This window comes from Mustela putorius, unplaced genomic scaffold, assembly GCF_011764305.1.
Source record: "Mustela putorius furo isolate JIRA1106 unplaced genomic scaffold, ASM1176430v1.1 tig00000831_pilon_pilon_pilon, whole genome shotgun sequence".
Taxonomy (NCBI): domain Eukaryota; kingdom Metazoa; phylum Chordata; class Mammalia; order Carnivora; family Mustelidae; genus Mustela; species Mustela putorius.
The window spans coordinates 8120896-8144705 of record NW_025421490.1 but is presented as its reverse complement, the minus strand read 5'-3'; the positions used below and the strand labels follow the sequence as shown (position 1 = coordinate 8144705).

The 23810-nt window shown below is 45.3% G+C and overlaps 1 protein-coding gene across 8 annotated transcripts in view; it reads left to right on the top strand.

Annotated features, from left to right (window-relative positions):
* The window catches only part of KIAA0319 (KIAA0319 ortholog), a 99530-nt gene that overhangs the window by 46551 nt on the left and 29169 nt on the right, over nt 1-23810 (top strand). For 7 of the 8 annotated variants that reach the window (XM_045085103.1, XM_045085100.1, XM_045085098.1 and 4 more), the window contains 6 exons: nt 1432-1624; nt 4302-4400; nt 5541-5638; nt 6700-6787; nt 15304-15396; nt 17340-17472. In XM_045085103.1, coding sequence (XP_044941038.1) covers nt 1432-1624; nt 4302-4400; nt 5541-5638; nt 6700-6787; nt 15304-15396; nt 17340-17472 — 704 coding nt within the window. The remainder of the gene's footprint in view (nt 1-1431; nt 1625-4301; nt 4401-5540; nt 5639-6699; nt 6788-15303; nt 15397-17339; nt 17473-23810) is intronic. The other variant, XM_045085104.1, reaches the window with a different exon arrangement.

Below are 23810 nucleotides of genomic sequence, written 5' to 3'. Positions count from 1 at the left end.
CATGGGGAGGTGTGGGGACGGATGCAATTTTCCCTTTCTGGTACCCGTGTTCATGTGTTCGTAGCCTGCTGGTTACCTGGCCTTATGGATGTTTCTGGGTGGGTCGCCTTGGAACCTGTCTATTCAGCTGGGGGTTGGGGGGTCACTGTGGGCCCTCCTACCTTACTCAGGGTTCCGTTGTTCCCGGAATTTGCTGTGGACGGTTTTACCAGTTGTCTGGTCCTACCTGGCGCTTTAGGAGCCACGGTGTCTGGTAACCAGTGAATATTCGCAGTGACGCCAGTGACCAGGTGTCCAGTCACAGGAGGTGTGCTGGGTCCGCACGTCCCTCAGCTGCAGCAGGGTCACCAGCGTGCGATTTCCGTGGACACCACTGGCCCCTTCCCTGGTGCACGTCGGACTTAGAGCTCTGCTCTCTGTGACTTCTCGTCACACCTTCCCCCCTGGGTCTCATGCGTTCCTAGCCTGACTTCCACTTCCTTAGCCCTGTGGTCCCTGACAGATGCAGCTCAGAAGCATTTTATTATCCTATGATGAAACTTTCCTCTCAGGCACATCGTATATAATTTAAAAACTCTAAGTTAGCTGGGGTGCCTGGGTGGCTTAGTCAGTTAAGTGTCTGACACTTGGTTTCAGCTCAGGTCATGATGTTGGGTTGTGGGATTGAGCCCCGCATCAGGCTCTATGCTTAGTGGAATCTGCTTCTCTCCCTCTCCCGCTGTCCCTCCCCCACTCAAATAATTAAATAAATCTTTAAAAAAAAACCTTCTAAGTTGGCTAACTAGAACTATAACTTCCAGTTACAGTTTATACACAATAGAGGGTACAAATAGAGATTATTTACTCTAGAAGCCTGGTTGTTGAATTACCAGATTGCCTTCAGTTTTTGCCTTACTGCCTAGTTTAGAAGCCCACCACAGTTATTTTCTCTCTTTCATCTCGAGTGATTGCCTGTGTATATTCACTTGTAATAACTGTCTACCCCACAGTTTTCTTACATTTTTTAAAATAGATAGCAGAGAGAATATTTGAAGGAGTTGGTCTAGGGATGCCTGGGGGGCTCAGTCAGTTAAGCATCCACCTCTTGGTTTCAGCTCAGGTCATGATCTCAGGGTCCCGAGATCGAGCCCTGTGTCAGGCTCTGCACTCAGTGGGGAATCTACTAGAGATTCTTTCTCTTCTCCCCACCCCCATGCACACACACATGCACATACACTTGTTCTGTCTCATAAATTAATCTTTTTTTAAAAAAGACAGAGATGGTCTAGAGTTCTAACATTCTGTGATAGTAGACATGGTATTTTGAAAACCATTTATATAAAAGGTCCGTGACATTGTGTTGCTCAACGAGGTCAACCATTTTATTATTTTGTTTTTGTTTTTGTTTTTTCTTTCTTTCTTAACAGTTTGTCTTTGTGATTCATCTCCTAGGTTCTAATGCCTTCCCGTCATCCTTCTCCAGCCAGACTGGAGTTCAGCCCAGCCTCCACAGAGGAGAGCCCACTTCTCACAGTCCCCACAAGGAGCCCGGATCATGGCGCCCCAACCCGTCCTGCTAGCCTCACCCCTGCTGAGCCCTCCCCGTCAGAGCAACCTGCATCTCCGACCCCTGCTCCCCAGACAGGTAACTGTGGGAACAATACAGCTGGAAGAAAAGTAGCAAACCATGCTGTTGAATTACACTAGGGCGACAGTTAAGGTTTGCGCGTTCCCTCCCAGCGCGTCGACAAGCCTGTCTCCTGTGCTAGAAACAGTGCTCCACACCAGCCACGAAAACACGAACTTTGTCTTTTCCCTCAGTGATCTGTAAGGCAGCAAATGCGAGTGACAGGCGAATAGCTGGTTTTCACATCCTGTGGTAAGTGCTGTGTCAGGTGTGATGGGGGCGGAGGGAGACGCCCCGCCTGACCTTCCAGAAGGGCCGGGAAAGCCTTTCCAGAGGCAGTGACGCTGGATAGAACAAGCCAGCTGACATGGGGTTGGCATGGTGTTTGGGACAGGGCAGCGATGTGTTAAAGCAATAATGATGGTTCTAGTGGGTGGGAACCCACCGAGCGCGGGGCACTGGAACATTTTTGGGAGCGCTGTCAGGAGGTCAGTCTGGCTGGAGCTGGGCGTGTGAGTGAGAGGGAAGGGCACAGTGTGCATCCGGAGTGGTGAGCGGGGTAAGACTTGGAAAGACCTGTAATGTGTACTAAGGAATTTATGCTTTATCGGGTAAGTGTGGGCAATCTCTGAATGAGTTTAAGCAGGAAAATGAAATAATAAGATTTGTTTTCAAGAAAATAACATGGAGTTGATTGGAGACAAGAAGATCCATTAGGACCGGGGGTGGGGGGGAGTGGTCACAAGGACAGGGAGAAAAAAGCAGCCCGAAGAGCTCTCATGGGGCTGGAATCACTAGGATTTGGTGAGGGGCTCACTGGCCGGACCCCAGGACTCTGAGATCAGGGAGTGTGTGGGAGCGGAAGCTAGATGAGCAGCGGGCTGAAGATGGAAGACCAGGCGTCATCAGCACAGGGGTGATGACTGAAGGCTTAGGGCACACGTGGGACCTTCCGGGCATGGTGGTGGGAGAGCTCGAGAGAGGCCTGGGCAGGAACTTGGAAGACGTCATTACATCAGGAGCCGGAGTGCCAGAAGGAGTCTGCTGAGCTGGCTGAGTGGTCTTGCCAGAGAGGCCGGACATGAGGAGGAGGGCATGGGCTGAGGGAAGGAGCAAGATTTCCATGTAGGAAGGTGTCATGAAAGAGCCGGGGCTCGCAGAGACCATGGGCAGCACTGTGGAGCTCCCGTTAGAGTTACTAACGAAGGCGATGCTGGAGACCTGCTTCCCAAGCCGTTCTGTGGGGATGACCCTCTCTGCCGTGTTGATTTACTTTGATCCTGAGCTAGGGTACAGAGAAAGGGAATAGCAGAAGAGAGGCTGTGTGGTGATTAGGGAGAAGGAAACCAGCCTGGGAAGTAGGATCCTTGGGTTCTCATAGGACCTGTTCAGGGAGGTGTTACAAGCTCAGAAGAAGTGATCATTTTAAAGTCCTTGGAGCCGAGCTTGGCACAGTGTAATCTGGTATGTGTGTTTGTTGAAATAAATACATTTAAATTAATTAGTGGTGGATCTCTTATTGTTAACTATTTGTATAACTTTGAGCAATTACTTGACCTTTATAGGGCTTGTAAAATGATAGGTTGGACCAGTGTCCCCTCTGGGTCCACAGTTGCTGAATTTCAAGGCAAAGAGTTGGGAGAAAGGAGCCCGAGACACCCAGGAGGCCCCTGCCGCTGGCCTAGGAAGGTACTGGAAGGACAGGGTACCGACTGTGAGAACAGGAGCAGGCTTAAGCGAGCCACCTGGCTCCCCAGCATCTCCAAGGAGCTGGGACGTCTTGAGCACTCCGCTTAAAAAACAGAAGAAACCAAAGCAAAACTCTGCTTTTCTCTGGGTAATGTCTTGACATGCCTCAACTGCATTTCATAAGCGAGACTGAAGCCAACTGAACATAGCAGTGTCCTGCTGCTTCTAGGGAAGGAGAATGAATGTGGTCCTGAGGGCTGTTTTCATGGTAAGTGCTTTGGACGAGCATGAATGGCCCATGGCCTGAGCTAGAATCACCTTTTTATGGAGGCTGACTGGGTTTTCTCTTGGAAAGCTTCCAGAAGCAAAGGTGTCAGTGGTAATTCACGAGGCCACTGTCAGAAATGAACAGCGTGTGACTTATGATAGAGAAACACGATTACACTCAGTTTTTAAATAAAAATAGCACATACCAGGGAGTCAAGAAGTGCTGACGGTAAGTGAGAAAAGAGAGTCAACCCACACAGGACCCTTGTTTCCCAGCACTGTGTTCAGTCAACCTAAATCATACTTTCTTCACCATGTCAGTGCCCGTGGGTGAATGAAAATTGACAAAATCTGGCCTGCGATGGAATATAGGTCATGGTATGGTGACTAGCCAGAGGAAGGATATGTCTTAGATAAAATCAGAGAGAGAACGATTACAAAAATATGTTCTGTTTATCTTATCTAAAAAAAAATCTAGGGGCACCTGGGTGGCTTAGTTAGTTAAGCATCTATCTTCAGCTCAGGAAATGATCTCAGTGTTCTGTGTTCTGGGATTGAGCCCCAGGTCAGGCTGCCTGCTCAGTGGGGAGCTGCTGCTCCCTCTGCCTCTCCTCGCTGTCTCTCGTGAATAAATAAAATCTTAAAAAAATGAGTAAATAAGTGACACATCTGTCGTCGGGAGGTAATATAACATCATTATTGTGTGTAAAGGACTGTACTCTTTCCAATCAACTTGCAGTGAAAGAACTCTCGGTGTGGGCTGGCGAGAATCGAATCGTGACTTTGCCAGAGCACGAGGTGGACCTGAAGGCTTCTGTCGTGCCCGCGCCGCCTGCAGGTGAGAGCTTGCCTCCCCTCGGTGACAGCGGAGCCGGGGCAGCCTCCGCCCATCTTCGAGGGTTACTCACAGCAGCGCGGCAAGAGGTCGCCACCAAGGGCCAGAGGGTGCGGACGAGGCTTCGGTGCTCATAAGCACTCGACCCTACGGAAGGAGCTGCAAGTGGGGGGGAAACGTGGGAACGGACCCCAGGAACGAGCCTTCGTCGGTCAGGACGCAAAGTCACGCGTTGCTGAGGATGCGAGGCAAGGGGCGTGTTAGAGCAGGAGGGGTGTCCCTGTCCCGGAGTGTGACCTGCGGTGATCCCCTGCAGCTGGGAAGATTGCACCGTGAGGAGACGGGCAGTGTGCCCGGAGCTCTGCTGACAGATGGGACAGCGCTGCCCACGGGGCTCTGAGGTTCTCAGGACACCCCACGCAGCTCTACAAAACACGTTGCTCAAAATGCCCTTTCTTCAGCTTGAGCAACGCTCTCCCCTTCAGCAAACATGGGTGCTGTGCCCTGACCCATCCGAGGTATTCTTTCTTAGGGTATGTTCGCTCTTGTCGTGTTGAACGCTTCTCATCCAGCCTTGTTCCTTCGCGTCCCCCCAGTCACATATGGGCGGCCTCAGCGCAGAGGTGGCATTTGGCATTTGCCTTGAAAGCCGTTGGCTGAGGCCCTTCCCCCCTGAACTGCTAGTGTCGTGGGGAGACAGCTCCATCTTCATGCAGGAGGCTTAGTCTGTGTTCGTGTCCTTAAACCCCCGCAACAGACGCTACAAATGGAGATCTCCTTGCCTTTCATTAAAAGGAGGAGAAGTACAGTGGGTTACACTGTGTGGAAGTGTCCGTGTAGACAGTCACCCTGAAAGGAAAGCTGTCAAATGCTGCGTGTGAGATCGGGGACACGATTTTCTTTTTTTCACTTCCTGCATTTCATGAGTTTTCCATTAGCTGTATGTTCTTCTAATGAAACAGGAATTTTACCTTAAAAGGATAGGAAGCCTTGCTCTCCCTTACCGGGATGAGCGCGGACGGCCGCGTTCAGAGTCTCGGTTCCCCTCCTGCCGGAGTCGGGGCTGCCCGCCTTTTCCCTCCAGATGGCCTACAGCGACCTTTCTGAATCTGTGACTACTCTTATTTCTTTTTTCGCTCTCAGAAACCACCTACAGCTATGAATGGAGTTTAGTAAGCCACCCTGGAGACTACCAAGATGAAATAAAAGACAGACACACGCAAACTCTTAATCTCTCTCACGTGAGTAACTGGACACTGGTTGTCCCTGAGGTCCCCCCAGAGAACTCTGTTACCGCTTTAGCTGTCGAACCTGAAATCTGTTTTAGGACTAAGGTCAGAAGAAGGTGATAAATGAATGAAGTTCCAACCGTGTAGACAGAGCAAGAGGAGGACAGGAGATTTCCAGCTAGCTGGAGTTGACTTGAGTGACTTGGGTATCGGCTTGGAGAAAAGCGGCCAGGTGTGCCCAGGGGTCTCGGGTGAGGCTGCAAAGGCTGCCTTCCAAGTCCCATTCTCTCTAGTTCTCTCTCTCTTTCTTTTTTTAAATTTCAAAGATTTTTATTTATTTATCAGAGAGAGCAAGAGAGAGCGCGTGAGCAGAGGGGAGGGGCAAAGGGAGAGGGAGAAGGAGACTCCCCACTGAGCAGGGAGCATCCCAGAACCCTGAGATCGTGACGTGAGCTGAAGGCAGACGCTTCTCTGACTGAGCCCCTCAGATGCCCCAGCCCTGTTCTTTGCAGTGGTGGAGACATTCCGGTTTTCTCTGCTTCCCAAGCAGGCACATTTCTGAGCTGCCAGTGATCCCATCCCAGCTCATGAACTCCCTGTGAGATGCTGCTCCAGGAGGTCAGCCCCTCCCTGAAGAAACCCGCCCCCTCCTGGCCCAGGAGGTTGAATAAACTGACTGAGCTGCCGGGGTCTGGTTTCCCACCCGATGATTATCTCTTCTCTGTTCCCGAGGCCACACAGCGGTGGGGGCAGCGGGAGCTCCCCTCTCCCCGCGTCACGGAGCCCGGCTGCCCCGAGTGTGGCACCCAGACCACTGACTGCCAAGCACACGAGTTCACCAGCTGTTGCCCTCGGCTCCTCTGGCCCCTGAGCGACTGTGACGAGGCCGCGGGCCTTTCTGGGTGATCTTCGAGCCGGGGGCAGTGTGTGCACGGCCCCGAGGGGACGCACCCCAGCCCCTGCGCTCTGCTCAGCGCCGGGACAATGGCTGCTGCGAGGTGTTCAGACTTCCTAGGCCACGGACCTGTCCTGTCTTTCGCGTGTTCACCTGCGTCACTTTCTGTGTGTTGCAGCTGTTGGCAGGACTTTATGCCTTCAAAGTAGCAGTTTCTAGTGACAGTGCCTTTGGAGAAGGATTTGTCAATGTCACCGTTAAGCCAGGTAAGCTTGCGGCAGAGGATGGCCTCGTGTTGTGCGGCTTCGTCTCCATTCCGGGTGCCCGAATAACTTCGCAATCTATTTCCAATTCTTATATTTGGCTTCTCCTTTGCTCTTTTGTTTTCCTTTCTGAGTTCTGTGTCATTCTTAGTCCTTGCTTAACCCTGCTGGTCCAGGTTGCCAGGTTACCGCTGGCCTGAGGGTAGCGATCTGCGGGCCCTTTGCCTTCTCTGCGGCTGCCTCTGTTTCCCTTCCCCTTGACCCAGCCTTGCCTTCCGCAGGGGTGTGGTGCGGCTTTCAGACTCCGTCAGCTGAACACCCCCCCCCCCGCCGCCCCGGGGCAGTGAGCACTCAGGCCGTGGCCCGCCCACAGGGCAGCGCATTTGTATGAACTAGACACAGGGGCCCTTAGTCCGGGTGGGCACAGCCTGCACACCCGAGGAGGCCCACGCTCTGCCTGCTCTGTCTCCCAGCCAGCCCTCGGGCTTTGCACATTCCGCCTGAGCACTTTCTCGGGCGGAGCGCGGTTTTGGGGTGGGGTGGGGGGACCTTCGGTCGAAGAGTTAAGCCCCAGGTGACGGCTGCAGGAGCTGGAACCGTACTCCACTCCTTGCCTACAGCTACCACTCATGGTCTGTGATGGCACCTGCGTTATTAATACCCACAGCCCCGAGCCTGCGCTTGCCTGCGGAAATGTAAATCTTCAGACAAGCCCCTAAAACTTAACAGGAAGGTTCCAGAACTTTGGGAAATAATCTCCACAGTTGAGGTCTGTAGGATAAATGCCTTTTTCTTTCTTCTTCTTCTTTTTTTTTTAAGATTTTATTTATTGGGACGCCTGTATGGCTTAGTCGGTTAAGCGTCTGCCTTCAGCTCAGGTCTTGGTCCCAGGGTCCTGGGATCGAGTTCCACATCAGGCTCTGAAAGACCCCCCCCAGTCTTTAAATAATTAACTGCTCTTTTGTTGTGTAAGAGTACCCCTCCTCCCCTTGCAGTGAAAAGACCCTTCCCCGAGGGTTGAATTCAATGTAACTGCTCTTTTGCCTTTCTGTAACAGCTTGGCTACTAAGGCATGACACTTAACTCCTGTTTGAACAAGATACCCTCTCCTAATAGCAGGGGCATGGTCATGTAGGCAAGGGGGCTGCATGGCCACATAGTCACGTAGACAGGATGTCTTTCTGCTGAGTAGTAAGGTCTAACTTCCCCTCTTTGTTTCCCCCTTCCCGCCGCTCTCTTCGCATGCGTGGGCTAACTGGCCAGTTCTGCTTCTGTAAGATTGCTTTGTCTGCTTTCACATGTGGGTCCCCTGATCCACTCCACTAACACCAAGTATGCCTTTTTCAAAAGTTCAAACTGTCCACCAATCAGTTGCGCCCCACCCAAAACTTGTTTGTACCTGTCTATAAAAACCCGGCACCACCCCAGCCGGGTGTGCTCAGCTAGCAGGAGCTGCTGACCACCCGCAGGCGCGCGCTGACCACCCGCAGGCGCCTGCGTAACAATAAAGAACCTCTTGCTGATTGCATCCAGTGGCAGTGTTGGATTCTTGGGTAAGGGGATCCGCGGGTCTTTCATTTGGAGGTCCCACCGAGATCATCGGACTCCTGCCCACGGATCCAACTGACTCCCACCGGGAGGTAAGCTGGCCAGCATTCTTGTCTCCTGTCTCATGTTCTCGTTTGTATCCAGTCTCGTGTTCTTGTTTGTCTCTAGTCTTGAGAGGCCTCTGTTTGACCTATACTGCGGGTAGCGGTATAGTGTTTGTACAACAGCGTGCGTTGTTGGATTGTATTTGTAGGCAGCTTGAGAAGGAGCTGACGAGCTCGGACTTCTCCCCTGCCAACCCTGGGGGATGCTCCAGGGTGTCGAGGGGCCCAATTTTTTGGAGCCCCTCATTTGTCCGAGGGTTATATCCGTTTGTCCGTTCCAGAGGAACCCCTTGGCCCTGGACGGAATTTGTCCACCGCAGGGAGATCTCGAGGCTCCTCTGGGCCGGTGGAAACCTTGCTTTCGGTAGCATACCGAAACCGCGCAGCGACCTTTTTGTTAATTGTTTTGTGTGTTCTACTCGTTGTCCTTGGTGTTTTCTTTGAGTCTAAAATGGGGCTTCTCCCTCATTCACTTCCCATGTTAATGGGTATAACTGGAGCCAACTGGGGTTGGTCTCACTCGAGACAGAGACTATAAGGAATATTCCCAAGCAGCTGCCGAAACTCTCTTTGTTTCGGGGAAGTTTCCTTGTGTTTTCTGGCCTGACTTAGACTGCTTAACCCCCTTCCCCCTTGCTGGTGGGAAAGCATGGTGTCTGCTCCTCTGTTGGGGCTTAGGAGCTCCAAAACTGGGAATCCTTTCTCTGCCTCCTGGCGGCACTTTGTTTCTTCTGTTTCCCCCCCTTACATGTTTCTGTACCAACGTGTGTGCAGCCTGCATGACTGGCCTCTAGATCATGCACCACAGCTCCTTCTCTCTCCACTGTCAAGGAGCAAGAACAACACCCCCTGGACCTAACACCTCCCCACTCCAGATCTTCCCACGCATGTCTCAGGTAAACATTCAAAGTGGAGTGGGTCCAGGTGGAACGTAAATCAGTATTGGAACTAAGTTAAGATTGTTGGTTTAATTAAGATAAGATGTGTCTTTGAAGTTACAGCAGTAATCTATCAAAGTGTACTACTGAAGATCAAATAAGCTTGTGTTACTTGTTAAAATTTGTTAGCAAAGGAATGACTAAACTGATGGTTAATTGTCTGTCTCAAAGTTCTAATGGGTAATTGCTGAAATAGCTTTCAAAGTCTTTGGTAACCTGAAAGTTTTAAAGTTTTGCTTGGATGACAAATGGAATTGAATTGTGGACATCTATATCTTAACCAGACAGGATAAAAAGCTAAGTCGTTAATTACTGGATGTAGGTTTGTGCTTTTGACTTCTTACTGCAAAGAAACTAAGAGTATTTAAATCTGCTGGTAAACTTGTTTGCCACTTAACTGATTCATAAATTTGCCACCTGAAGATTTCTGTTGTGTAACAGTTTACAATTGGTTAATAACTAAAGGTGTTTCTAAGAATACAAAGTTCTGCTTAGTGTAACTAAGACTGATGGAAATAAGGGAAACTCTGTAGGAAAGTAGATGATAAGTAAGAAAGATTTAAGGAATGGGAATACATTTTGTTGAAGGTAAGGGAAGGTAATTTTGTCCTAAATGAGATGGTTGTTTGGAAGGAAATGGCTTGGGACAAAACCTGAATGCAAAGGAAAGTTGTAGAAGGTTTGTGAATGGAAATCTTCACAAAAGAAATTTTTAGATATGGTCAGGACAGACTAAAAAAAGAAAGAAAAACAGCCTCCAAGGTGATTTAGCACTCTCCTGACCTGCCTCCACATAGATTATACTTCCAAGTATAAGGGCCATTTGGCCTTGAGAGATTAAGGAAGCAGCCCAACCTTGAGGGACTGCGAAAACACCCGGTTACCATCCTCCTTTGCCTGTAACCATAGAAACTCACTCTAATTTGTAAAGAGTGAAAGGGGAGACTGATCACCTCCCATTAGCCAGAGACGCCCAAAAGGGGAGGGTATCCAACCTGTTTGAATCTGAAGAGTGTCTGACTGTGTGAATGTGTCTGTATGGCTCCACCACTTTGGCTACGGAGTCTGAGGGGGCTGCACCTTGAGTCTCACGGGGTGTCATATGGCATAACGGTCATCTACTCCACGGAGTAGCCTGGTCCGGGGTTTATGCGGACAGGCCTTAGCTAAGACGCTCCTAAATTCCCATGAGGGATGCAAACAGGACAGCAGGGGAAAGATCCCCCCCCCTCCCTTGTCTGCGACATCATTCATGATAGGAGAGAAACCCAGAAAACTCCTATCTTAAGACTGCACACTTAGAAGTAAAATAAAAAAAGGGAAAGACACTGGTATAAAATGCTGGTTTTCTTTCTGTTTAAAAGGGGCAAAGTTTTCTTAGCTAATTGATCTGTTAAAAAGTGTAAATGGTTTCCTCTTTGCCCGCCTGAAAAATTCAGTTCCCATGTTTTGTTTTATCAGGTGTTTAACATCCCTAATTATATTTAGGCATGTGTTTTTAAACTTTCTAAGGTTTTAGCAATTGTTGACAAGATTTAAACCAGTGATAAACATTGGGTTACATTTGGGAAAATGCTATAACTATTCTAGAGATTCTATGCACTTCCTAAAGTTTTATGTTATATGTCACAGAAATTGTAACCTGATTTTCTTGCAGCTAAATTGTAAATTCCCATGTCTCTTTAGCTCTAACCATATCCATTCTGAGTTTTTGTCATTTATAATTGTTTTAATTCTCTTGTAAAATGAGTTTTATCTTCAAGGAGATTCCTATAAAGGACTTTCAGGACAAATACAGATATTTGATATACTTGAAAGTCCTAAAACTGAAATGGGTAAGAATTTCCAAAACTGACTAAAGCCACATTCACCAGATTTGGTAACATGGGACTAAATGAACTAAAAGATTATAATGTTGTGTCTCTTAATGTTTTGTCTTATTTTAAACATTGCCGGTTCTCTCTAATGTTTGCTCTTCCAGACTAGGGATACTTTTTCTTAAGTTATCTGTAACTTATAGAGATGTATAAGTGCTCATTTGTAAAAGTGCTCAAAGCATTCAAGCTTTTCTCTCTATATGAACCCTCTGAAACCAAAAGGTCTCAGTAAGCATTCTTCTATGGCAATCAGTCATTTGCATAAGTTCAATAAGAATCTGTTCTCCTTGTAACAGGACACCATTGGAAACTGGTTATTTTACCAAGGCTTTGACTGGAATGTCATATTTGAGAAAGATATGCATAAACTCAGATATGACCAGATAATTTAAAGGAACTAAGGTTGACTTTATGAAACCTGGAGCCATAAAGCCCCTTGGGACTGTTGGCCTGATACCTTGCTTACAGAGTTCCCAGCAGCCCCACCAGGTGAGTAAAGAATGTCACTCCTTGGTAGGTGCAGTCTCGGGAAGAGGAATTCGCCCAAAGGTATTGCAGGCATGCCTCATGGCAAGTACAGGGCTTGGCTTCTGGCCCGGAGAGGCTACTAAAAGTTCAACCTAGAGATTCCTTATACAAAGTTCCAGCAAAGCAGATTCTAAAAGATCTATTGATCACAGTCACTGTTCTTGCTGAGCTTATGTAAATAATGGGCCAAGTTTGTTAAAACTGGACTTGTTTCACAAGTGAATTAGTCCTGATTTCACTATCTCTGTAAATGAGGGTTATTTTAGAGAGAAAAATTGTTTTTAGTAACACACCTTTATGGATGTTAAATTCTAGATTTGATTGTCTTTAAATGTTTACCTAAGCTAAACAATTTGAGATAAACTTCAGAGAAGTTGTACAATAGCTTCTTTAGTTGATCTTACTGTTTTGTGGGGATATTCGCAGACCCCACGGCACATGATTAAACAACTGGAAAATGGGATTGATTCCCCTACAATTGTATAACTTAACTAACCCCTTATGTGTGGCTGGGATAATGAAATTGCCTAAAAGCCAGCCTATTGCACTCCATAGGATCAACTATGGACTTGGAGGCACCGTGGATGACCCCACTTTCTTTATGAATGGATTGAATAATCCATGGGGGACTCCCCTTATCTCTTGACAAGTTTTCTCACTTGCCAGTGATCCTCTGTAATCAGGATATTGTTAAGGCTGGACCACTCAAAGGTCGTCTTCTTGGTTTCATCCCTTTGTCATATTTATCCTAGAGGCCACCTCTGTTGAGGTGCAATTGCAAATAGATGCTTTAGCTAAGCATGGAACAGCCCTCCTATAAAAGTGCCTCAAACCTCACTATGGAACTGTCCCTGACTGTAATAACTTCACATCAGGTCCAGATTTGTCTTAGAAGCCAAAGACCACCAATGGATGATGGAGGCCGACTTATTAAATACTGGGCTACACTAACAGATAAGCCAGAAATAATACTTAAAACTTGTCAAACTTTAAACCTAGTTACCTGTATGCCTGAACCTGACTACTGTACTTCTTTCTCTATAGAGCAAAAATGTTCAAAGGTTATTGATCTTGCTTACTCTATCTGGCCAGATTTAAGATGCCCCTGTTAAAAATATGAATGACAGTTTGTTTTCTGATGACAGTAGTTTTCATAGAAAAAAATAAAGAAAAGCTAGGTGTGCCAAAGTGCTCACTAGCACTTTGCAATTGCCAAAGCCTAAAAACATTAACACTGACTCCAAATATGCCTTCCTGGTACTACATGCCCATGGAGCTATTTGGAAGGAAAGGGGATTGCTGTCAATCCATAACTCCCCAATCCAATATGGGCCTAAGTTCCAAAACCCTCCTTATCGCTATACTAAGGATGGCCTTAGATGTCCTGACAGCAGCCCAGGGTGGCACATGTGCAATTATCAAGACAGAATGTTGTGTGTACATTCCAGACTATCACAAAAGTATCACAGGACTAATAAAGGATATGAATACCCAGATTAAGGCCCTACAAGATCCTTCTCTCTCAGTGAATGGTTAAGTTCCTGGTTTGAAGGAGGACTATGGCCGAATCTCCTTTTCGGGCTTCTCATTATCGCCTTATTAACCTTAATATGTTGCTTTGTTCAATGTTTCTCTACTTGGTGCCGAGACTCCATTGCTGCAATGACTTCACCATGACAGACGATCCTTGTCGCGTGAGAGGACGCCTCTTCGCTGTCAGCGCTGGATTCGGCTGCCTCTGCCTTTCCTAACTCCCCTATACATTCCTCCACTGATCAATATTGACCCCAGTAGGTAGGGACAGCTCTACGCCCCTATTCAGCAGGAAGAAGTTACAGAAGATGAGACCTTCCACCTTCAACCACCTTAAAGATTTCAGGGTCAAGATTGTTCAGGGGGAAATAAAGGAGCAGGAGGCTGGCTGAGGATGGAGAAGGGGCTGATGCCTTGCACCCCCCTCTTCACCCTTCTCCACTGCGAAAAAACTGGTTCAACAGATTGCCTTGGCTTACTACTTTGTTGTCATCTATAACGGGCCCTCTCATCATTCTGTTATTAATTCTAACTTTTGGTCCTTGTGTCTTAAACAGGTTAGTACAGTTCATTAAAGATCACCTGTCTGTTTTTCAGACTATGGTACTGACACAGCGATACCAACTCCTCAAGCAAACAGAGCCCCGGACTAGCTCAATGCAAGGGCAGGACATGCAAGAACAAGACGAATGGATATAAGATTCTATCCATGATCAAGAAAAAGGGGGGAATGAAAGACCCCCCCCAGTCTTTAAATAATTAACTGCTCTTTTGTTGTGTAAGAGTACCCCTCCTCCCCTTGCAGTGAAAAGACCCTTCCCCGAGGGTTGAATTCAATGTAACTGCTCTTTTGCCTTTCTGTAACAGCTTGGCTACTAAGGCATGACACTTAACTCCTGTTTGAACAAGATACCCTCTCCTAATAGCAGGGGCATGGTCATGTAGGCAAGGGGGCTGCATGGCCACATAGTCACGTAGACAGGATGTCTTTCTGCTGAGTAGTAAGGTCTAACTTCCCCTCTTTGTTTCCCCCTTCCCGCCGCTCTCTTCGCATGCGTGGGCTAACTGGCCAGTTCTGCTTCTGTAAGATTGCTTTGTCTGCTTTCACATGTGGGTCCCCTGATCCACTCCACTAACACCAAGTATGCCTTTTTCAAAAGTTCAAACTGTCCACCAATCAGTTGCGCCCCACCCAAAACTTGTTTGTACCTGTCTATAAAAACCCGGCACCACCCCAGCCGGGTGTGCTCAGCTAGCAGGAGCTGCTGACCACCCGCAGGCGCGCGCTGACCACCCGCAGGCGCCTGCGTAACAATAAAGAACCTCTTGCTGATTGCATCCAGTGGCAGTGTTGGATTCTTGGGTAAGGGGATCCGCGGGTCTTTCAGCTCCCTGCTCAGCAAGGAGTCTGTTTGTTCCTCTCCCCTAACCCCTTCCCTCTGTGTGTGCTCACTCTGACAAATAAGTACAATAAAATAAGATAAAATAGAAAACAAAGATTTTATTTATTTGAGAGAGAGAGAGTGAAAGCGCAAGAGAGACTGGGCAGAGGGAGGAGCAGACTCCTTGCGGAATGGGAAGCCCCATGCAGACTCGATCCTGGGACCCCGGGATCATGACCCGAACCTAAGGCAGATGTTTACGCGACTGAGCCACCCAGGCGCCCCAGGACAAACCTTCTTACAGGATGTTTAAAACCAACTGCTATTTATTTTATTTTATTTATTTTTAAAAAGATTTTATTTATTTGACAGAGAGAGCAAGATCACAAGTAGGCAGAGAGGCAGGGGGGAGGGGGGTATCAGGCTCCCTGCTGAGCAGATCGTCCCATGCGGGGCTTGATCCCAGGACCCTGAGATCATGACTTGAGCCAAGGCAGAGGCTTAACCCACTGAGCCACCCAGGTGCCCCTATAACCAACTTCTAAAACGCAGATGATTTAACAGGGTTATGATCTGTGCTCAGTCAGTGTCCTTTTCTCTCCCACACAGCCAGAAGAGTCAACCTGCCCCCTACCGCGGTGGTGTCTCCCCAGACGCAAGCACTCACCCTGCCTCTGACGTCAGCCTTCATTGATGGCAGCCGTGGGTATCTGTGACACTCAGGGCTTCTCTGCCCTGCATGCTGCAAGGTTTCATGGTGCTGGGAGGGCTCACACACCCGTGCGGACGCAGGGGCGTCTCTGTCATTGGGCGTGTGGCTCACAGCCCTTGGGCCCCTTCGTCACAGCCCCTGCCCCGTGCTCACCTTGCAGTCAGCAGTGTCCCAGCCATCCATGGAGACTTCTTCAGGGCCTAGCTGTTGATCTGGAAGTAAAGCAATTCTTAGAGAATCTCCTTTTAATGAGGTATATGTGATGAACAACGGGAAAATCACTTAAACAGAAGAATGGTTGCCTTCGTCTAGGGTGGGCAGTGCTTGTTCCTTCAGTCGGACATCATTCCTTCTCCTCTGTGTGCGAGGGGCTGCGTCTGACTCCGGGCGTCCATGCACATGAGAGTGGATGAAAACACTCCCTGTGTTTGACAGTATGTTAGTATAGACAGATGCAGATCTATGACCGTGTATCACAAGAAATGTTCAATCTCAGTGTACCTGGTCTTTGCAGTCATGTACATTTAACCACAAAGCTACTACCACACCCTGTGGCATGCAGAGTAGTTGCATTGGTCAGTGGGAGAAAGGTACCTGTCCACTGCTGGGGCTGCTCCGCTTCTCAGTCTGCAGACACACAGAAGTCACACTGACGTGATCATCTGCGCCCATTCAGATATAAAGAGCCTCCTTACATTTCCTCCTGACAGCATGGAAACAAAGCATAGTTTAGATGAAAATATTTACATGAGGAAATGTAGCATGTTTTGATTTCTCTAATGCTGGACGGTTTAGGTACAGGAAACTGTGATGATTAATCTGTCACTTGAACTAGTTTGTTCTTTAACTGAGTTAGATGCAGCTGACTCCCTTCCAGCTCTGTCTCTGTGACTCTGTGTAACACTCCTTTTTTGCTCTCTCCTAAAGCGGAAATGGGAAGTTTTCTTGTGGATATTCCTTTTCTGTGGATTTACACTTTAATGATGTCGGTAGGAAAGGTGTATTATATTTATATGTAAGCATCTCTTAATTCCTTTTTTCTTAGAGATTTTATTTATCTGTTTGACAGACAGAGATCACAAGCAGGCAGGTAGAGAGAGAGGGGGAAGCAGGCTCCCTGCTGAGCAGAGAGCCTGATGCAGGACTCAATCCCAGGACCCTGAGATCATGACCTGAGCCAAGGGCAGAGGCTTTACCCACTGTGCCACCCAGGCACCCCACATCTCTTAATTCTTTATCAGTCTGTCAGTTCAGATATCTTTGGAAAATGCTAGAAAGTTATCACATGCGTTGTTGAGATGGGTAGAAGTAGCATTTCAGTGTGGGACATCTGCTTGACTCCTTAAAAAAGCAAGAGCGCCTGGCACTGTGGCTTTTGTTTTGTTTTGTTTTTGTTTTTTTTGTTTTAGTTCACAACTGAATGAAAACAGCCTCACTCAAGTCTGATGGAAATTCAGGAGGAATATAGTGATGACAGTTTAGGGAGAACTATCTATGTAATTAGATAATTTCATGCAAAAACAAATTTAAGCATGAAGTTGATAAATTACAAAATTTATGTTTAACTGTTGTTGCATTTCATTCTAGCCTTCACTTATTTTTTAAATTATTTTTATTAACATTCAATGTATTACTAGCCCCAGGGGTACAGGTCTGTGAATCATCAAGCTTACACAGTTCACAGCACTCACCATAGCACACACCCTCCCCAGTGTCCATCAGCCCAGCCACTCTATCCCTAGCCCCCCAGCCCCCCAGCAACCCTCAGTGTGTTTTGTGAGATTAAGAGTCTCTTATGGTTTGTCTCCCTCCTGATCCCATCTTGTTTCATTTTATTCTTTCCTACGCCCCACATCCCCCTGCCCTGACTCTCAAATTCCTCATATCGGAGAGATCATATGATTAGCCTTCACTTATTTTTAAATCTTTCTAGAAAGTACAGATGACACTAAAATCGTGAGTTATCGCTGGGAAGAAATTAGTGGCCCCTCCCGAGAGGAGAAGACCCCAGCTGACTCCCCTGTACTCCGTCTGTCTAACCTCATCCCCGGAAACTACACTTTCAGGCAAGTGGTTTCCCTACCTTTGCTGTGCTTTCCAAACTTGTGTTGTGGCTGTTTGCTTAAACTGATGCCTCTACCCTACGCTGGGCTTCTTTTCATTGTGACCAAGAGGTCAAGGCCTCTTGACCTTGGAGTTTCCTTGGGAGTTTTGGTTGACACCCACTTTCAACTGACATGCTCGTGGATGACTCTGGATTAGAAGTGCCTGTTTGTTGCAAACATCTGGTTTTGGTTGTCAGGAATGTCCATGGATGGCATCTTTTTGCTGTGATGTTATGTGACAGAAATTGTGTATCTTCAAAGCGAGGCAGGGTTGTATGATTCATGTGTTTCTTAATCTTTTTCTTTTCATAACTTTTAAAGATACAACTGAAGTGTAATAAAATGTGCATGTTTAAGGTATAATACTTGATGAGTTTTGACATGAGGATAACCATCATCACAAGATAAGAAACATGTCCCTCAACCTGGAAGTCTCATGCCCCTTGGGTTTCCGTCTCTCTCTCCACTCTGTCCTTGGGCAACCCCGAACTGCTTTCTGTCAGTTTAAATTATTTTGTACTGTCTAGAATTTTACATAAATGGAATCATGTGATATGTACTCCTTTTTACCCGTGTTGTCTTCCCCTCTGCAAATGATTGCGATTCATTTGTGTTGTCTCTATCGAGTCTGTTCCTGTTTATTGCGGAGCACTATTCCTATCTGTGGGTGCCACAATTTACTTATCCTTCCGACCAGTATGGACATCTGGGCTGTTTGCAGCTTCGAACTACTACAAATAAAGCTGCCACTGACCTTTAAGTCTTCACATGGACAGATATTTTCATTTTTGTGGGGTAAATTGTGGAGTAGTGGGAAGGTCCGGTTCTAAGGTGAGTTTGTGTTCTAAGAAATTGCCAAACTCTTTCCCAAGGTGGGTGCACCAAAGTACATTCCCACCTTCAGTATATGAACGTTCCAGTGTCCACGTCCTCACCAATACTTGCTCTAGTCAGTCTTTTTAATTTTATTTAATTTAATGAGTGGTAGTATCTCATTATGGTTTTAATTTGCATTTTCCTGATGACAAATGATATTAAGCATATTTTCAGCTGCTTACTGGTCATTCATATATTTATTTTGTGAAGTATCCCTTTCCTATTTTATTTTTTTAAATGTTCCCTTTATTTTTTTAAGTGAACTGCCTCAACATGGAGCTCAAACTCATAACCCTAAGGCTACGGATCGCACATGCTCCATCAACTGAGCCACCAGGTGCCCCTCCTTTCCTTATTTAAAAAATTGCATTGTTTTAAGAGTCTTTATACATTTCTTTTTTAAAGGTTTTTATTTATTTATTTGACACAGAGAGATTGTGCACACAAGTAGGGGAAGCAGCAGCAGAGGGAGAGGAAGAAGATGTCTTCCTGCTGAGCAGGGAGCCCAGCATGTGGCTCGATCCCAGCGCTCTGGGCTCATAACCTTAGCCAAAGGCAGAGGCTTAATCGGCTGAGCCTCCCAGGCGTCCCAAGTCTTTATACATTCTGAAACAAGCTCATTATTTTATATATGTGTTGTGGATATTTCCTGCCAGTATGTGATTTTTTATTTTAATTTTTTAATGTTTCAGTAGCTTCTCAACCTTTTGGCTAAGATCAACTGTATTTTCTTAATCTTCAAAAGAGCAGGAATTTTATGTTTTGATGAAGTCTAATTCATCAGTTTTTTTTCTTTTTCATGCTTTTTGTGTTCTAATTAAGTAATCTTTGCCTGTCCTAAGATAGTAAAGATTTCCTCCTATGTTTTTTTGTAGAACTTCTATAGTTCTCGGTTTTTATATTTAGATCTGTGATGTCTTTTGAGTTACTTTTATGTGTTGTGTGGTATTTTTAAATGTTTAGTCAACTTTGCATTCATGGGGTAAATGGTATTTGCTCATGATATCCTTTTTATATAGCATTGGATTAAATTTGCTAATATTTTGGTAAGGATTTTTTGTGTACATGAGAGATATTGGTTAATGCTGTTCTCTCTCTTTTTTTGCAATGTCTGTCAACTTTGGGTATGAGGATCACACTGGCCTAATGAGACAAGGCGACCAGTGATCGATCCTCTTCTACTTTCTGAAACATTTGTGAACAGCTGGTAGTGTTTCTTCCTTGAATGTCTGACAGAATTCCCAGTGAAATCACTGCGTCTGGAGTTTTCTTTCCGGGAAAGTTTTGGATAGGAAATGCAATTTTTAAAATAGTTGTATGGCTATTTATATTTTCTGTTGCTTTTTTTTTTTTCTTGTGTAGGTTTTTGGTAAGTTGTATTTTGCAAGAAATTTGTTCCATCTAATTTGTCAAATTTGTTGGCACAAAGGGTTTTATAGTATTTTCGTATTATCCTTTCATACCCGTTAGATCTGTGGTGATAACCCCCTTTTCATTTCCTTTATTGGTGACCTATGTTATCTCTTTGTTCTGTTCAATCTCATTATGAATTTTGTTAATTTTGTTTATCTTTCCAAAAAACCCCTAACCAGAGCTGTGTTAATTTTGTCTACTTTCTAAGTTGTTGGTTTCTGCTCATATCTTTATTATTTCTTTACTTCTATTAACTTTTGATTCACTTTGTTCTTCTAAGTTCTTAGAGTAGAATCTTGGATCATTCATATTAGATCTTTCTTAAATGTCTGTAAAGCTTTTAAGACTTTAATTTTCTTCTAAGTACTCTTTAATTGCATCCTACATATTTTGACTTAACTATATTTTTAAGGTCTCATATACCCATTGAAGAATCTACTGGTTTCAGAGCAGTCCACCTGTCCATGCGTCCATATATTTATGAATCTCCCAAAGTCTGCATAGGTTTAGAAACTCCCAAGCATCTGACTGGATTCATCTTTGACTAAACAGTTCACAGAGGTGCTCTGGTGTGTTTTACGTTGTACATGGGTCATGAAAACGTTTGTTTTGGTTTATTCGAAATCTCAGCGTAAGAAGTAGTTTACCCCATTAGGATGGCCATTATTTTTAAAACATGGAAAATAAGCGTTGGTGAGGATGTGGTGTCATGGGAGCCCTTAGGCGCTGCTGGTGGGAAAGTAAAATGGTGCACCCGTGTGGAGAGTAGCGTGTCAGCTCCTCACACACCCACCGTGGAATTAACCGTGTCTGCAATCTTGCTTCTAGGTGTGTACGCAGCGGGACTGGCAGCAGGGGCTCCGACAGATGCTTGTACACTCGTTGTCTGTTTGGGTTGTTAGAACAAAAATATTGTAAATTGGGTGGCTTCTAAGTGACAGAAATTTGTTTCTCATGGGCAGAACAAGGGCAGGCTGGGCAGTACAAGATCAAGGTGCTGGCGGATTAGGTGTGAGGTGAAGGCCCATTTCCTGGTTTACAGGTAGCCAGCTTCTCCCTACGCCCTCACATGGCAGGAGGGGTGGGGTGTCTCCGAGGTCTCTTACAAGGGCGCTAATCCATTCTCTGCCCTCATGACCTAATCACCTCTCGAAGGCCCCACTCCAAGTATCGGTCACATTAGGGATTAGGTTTCATCATAAGAATTTAAACAGGGGGGACACAGATATTCAGTCTGTAACTTCACCAATGTTCACCCCACTTTATGAGGTGCTTTTGATTCTTTTTTAAAATTTCAACATTTTATTTAAATTCTAGTTAGCTAACATATAATGTAATATGGGTTTTAGGAGTAAAATTCATTGATTCATCACTTACATGTAACACCCAGTGCTCATTACGTCACGTGCCCTCCTTAATGCCCATCAGCCGGTTACCCCGTCCTCCGCATTCTGCCCTCCAGCAACCCTCAGTTTGTTCTCTGCAGTTCAGAGTCCCCCATGGTTTGCCTCCCTCTCTCTTAATTTTTTTTTTCTTCCTTCCCCTATGTCCATCTGTTTTGTTTCTTAAATTCCACAGAGGAGTGAAATCATATGATTTTGTCTTTCTCTGACTTATTTAACTTAGCGTAGTACTTTCTAGCTCCATCCATGTCATTGCAAGTGGCAAGAATTCATCCTTTCTGATGGCTGAGTGATATTCCATTGTATGTACCACATCTGCTCTATCCTTTCATCAGCCAGTGGACATTTGGGCTGCTTCCGTAAGTTGGCTATTGTTGATAAGATTGCTATAAGCAATGGGGTGCATGTGCCCCTTTGAATTAGTATTTTTGTATCCTTTGGATAAATACCTGTACAGTTGCACAGGTGCAGTTGCTGGGTCATAGGGCAGCTCTATTTTTAACTTTTTGAGGAACCTCCATGCTGTTTTCCAGAATGGTTGCACCAGCTTGCATTCCCGCCAACAGTGTAGGAGGGTTCCCCTTTCTCCGCATCCTCACCAGCATCTGTCATTTCCTGACTTGTTGATTTTGGCCATTCTGACTGGTGTGGGGTGATATCTCACTGTGGTTTTGCTTTGTATTTCCCTGATGCCGAGTGATGTGGAGCATTTTTTCATGTGTCTGTTGGCCATCTGGATGTCTTCTTTGCAGAAATGTCTGTTCATGTCCTCTGCCCATTTCTTGATTGGATTATTTGTTCTTTAGGTGTTTGATCAGTTCTTTATAGATTTTGATCAGTTCTTTATAGATTTTGCATATTAGCCCTTTATCTGATATGTCATTTGCAAATATCTTCTTTCATGCCATAGGTTTCTTAGTCTTGTTGACTTTTTCCTTTGCTGTGCAGAAGTTTTTATCTTGATGAAATCCCAATAGTTCATTTTTGCTTTTGTTTCCCTTGCCTCCAGAGACGTGCCTAGTGACAAGTTGCTCTGGCCAAGGTCACAGAGGTTGCTGCCTGTACTCTCTAGGATTTTGATGGATTCCTATCTCACATTTAGGTGTTTCATCCATTTTGAGTTTATTTTTGTGTGTGGTGTAAGAAAGTGGTCCAGTTTCATTCTTCTGCACGCAGCTGGCAATTTTTACACCACCATTTGTTGAAGAGACTGTCCTTTTATACTCAATATTCTTTCCTGCCTTGTTGAAGATTAGTGGACCATAGAGTTGAGGACCCACTTCTGGGGTCTCTATTCTGTTCCACTGATCTGTCTGCTTTTGTGCCAATACCATACTGTTTTGATGATTACAGCTTCATAATAGAGCTTGAAGTCCAGAATTGTGCTGCCACTAGGCTTTTCTTTCCTTTCTCAAGAATGCTTTGGCTACTCGGGGTCTCTTGTGGTTCCATACAAGTTTTAGGATTATTTGTTCTAGCTCTGTGAAAAATGCTGTGGTATTTTAATGGGTATTGAATTAAATGTGTAGATTGCTTTGGGTAGTATAGACATATTAAAAATATTTGTTCTTTCAATCCATGACCATAGAATGTTTTTCCATTTCTTTCTGTCATCTTTGATTTCTTTTATATATGTTCTATCATTTTCAGAGTATAGGTCTTTTACCCATTTGGTGGTTAGGTTTATTACTAGGTATCTTATGGTTTTTGTTGCAACTGTAAATGGTATTGACTCTTTAATTTCTCTTTCTGCTGCTTCATTATTGTTGTATAGAAATGTGACAGCGTCTGCGTGCTGATTTCTCTTTTATAGTGCCTGTTCTCTTGTGTAGTGGGGTCTTTTTCTGGTTTTTCTACCAGGGTAATGCTGGCCTCAGAGAGTAAGTTTGGAAGTTTTCTCTTTTTTCTATTTTTTGGAACAGTTTGAGAAGAATAGGTATTAAACCTTCTTTAAATGTTTGGTAGAATTCCTCTGGGAAGCCTGGATTTTTTTTTGTTGGGAGATTTTTGATTACTGCTTCAATTTCCTTGCTGGTTATGTGTCTGTTCAAGTTTTCTGTTTCTTCCTGTTTCAGTTTTGGTAGTTTGTAAGTTTCTGGGAGTTTATCCATTTCTTCCAGGTTGTTCAGTTTGTTGGCATATAGTTTTTCACAACATGCTCTTATACTTTTTTTGTATTTCTTTGGAATTGGTTGTTATTTCTCCCCTCTCATTTGTGATTTTATTTAATTGGACATTTTCTCTTTTGTTTTTGTTAAGTCTGGCTAGGGGTTTATCTATTTTATTAGTTATTTCAAAGAAGCAGATCCTGGTTTAATTGATTTTTTTTCTCTTTCTTTCTTTTTTTCTTTCTTGTTTTAAGTTTCTATAACATTTATTTCTGCTCTAATCTTTTTACTTCTCTTCTCTTGGGGGATTTAGGCTTTATTTGCTCTTCCTTTTCTGGGTTCTTTAGGTGTGAAGTTAGGTTGTATATTTGAGATTTTTCTTGCTTCTTAGAGGAAGACCTGCATTATTATATATTTCCCTCTTAGGACTGCCTTTGCTACGTCCCAAAGGTTTTGGACTGTCATGTTTTTATTTTCATTCATTTCCATGTATTTTATT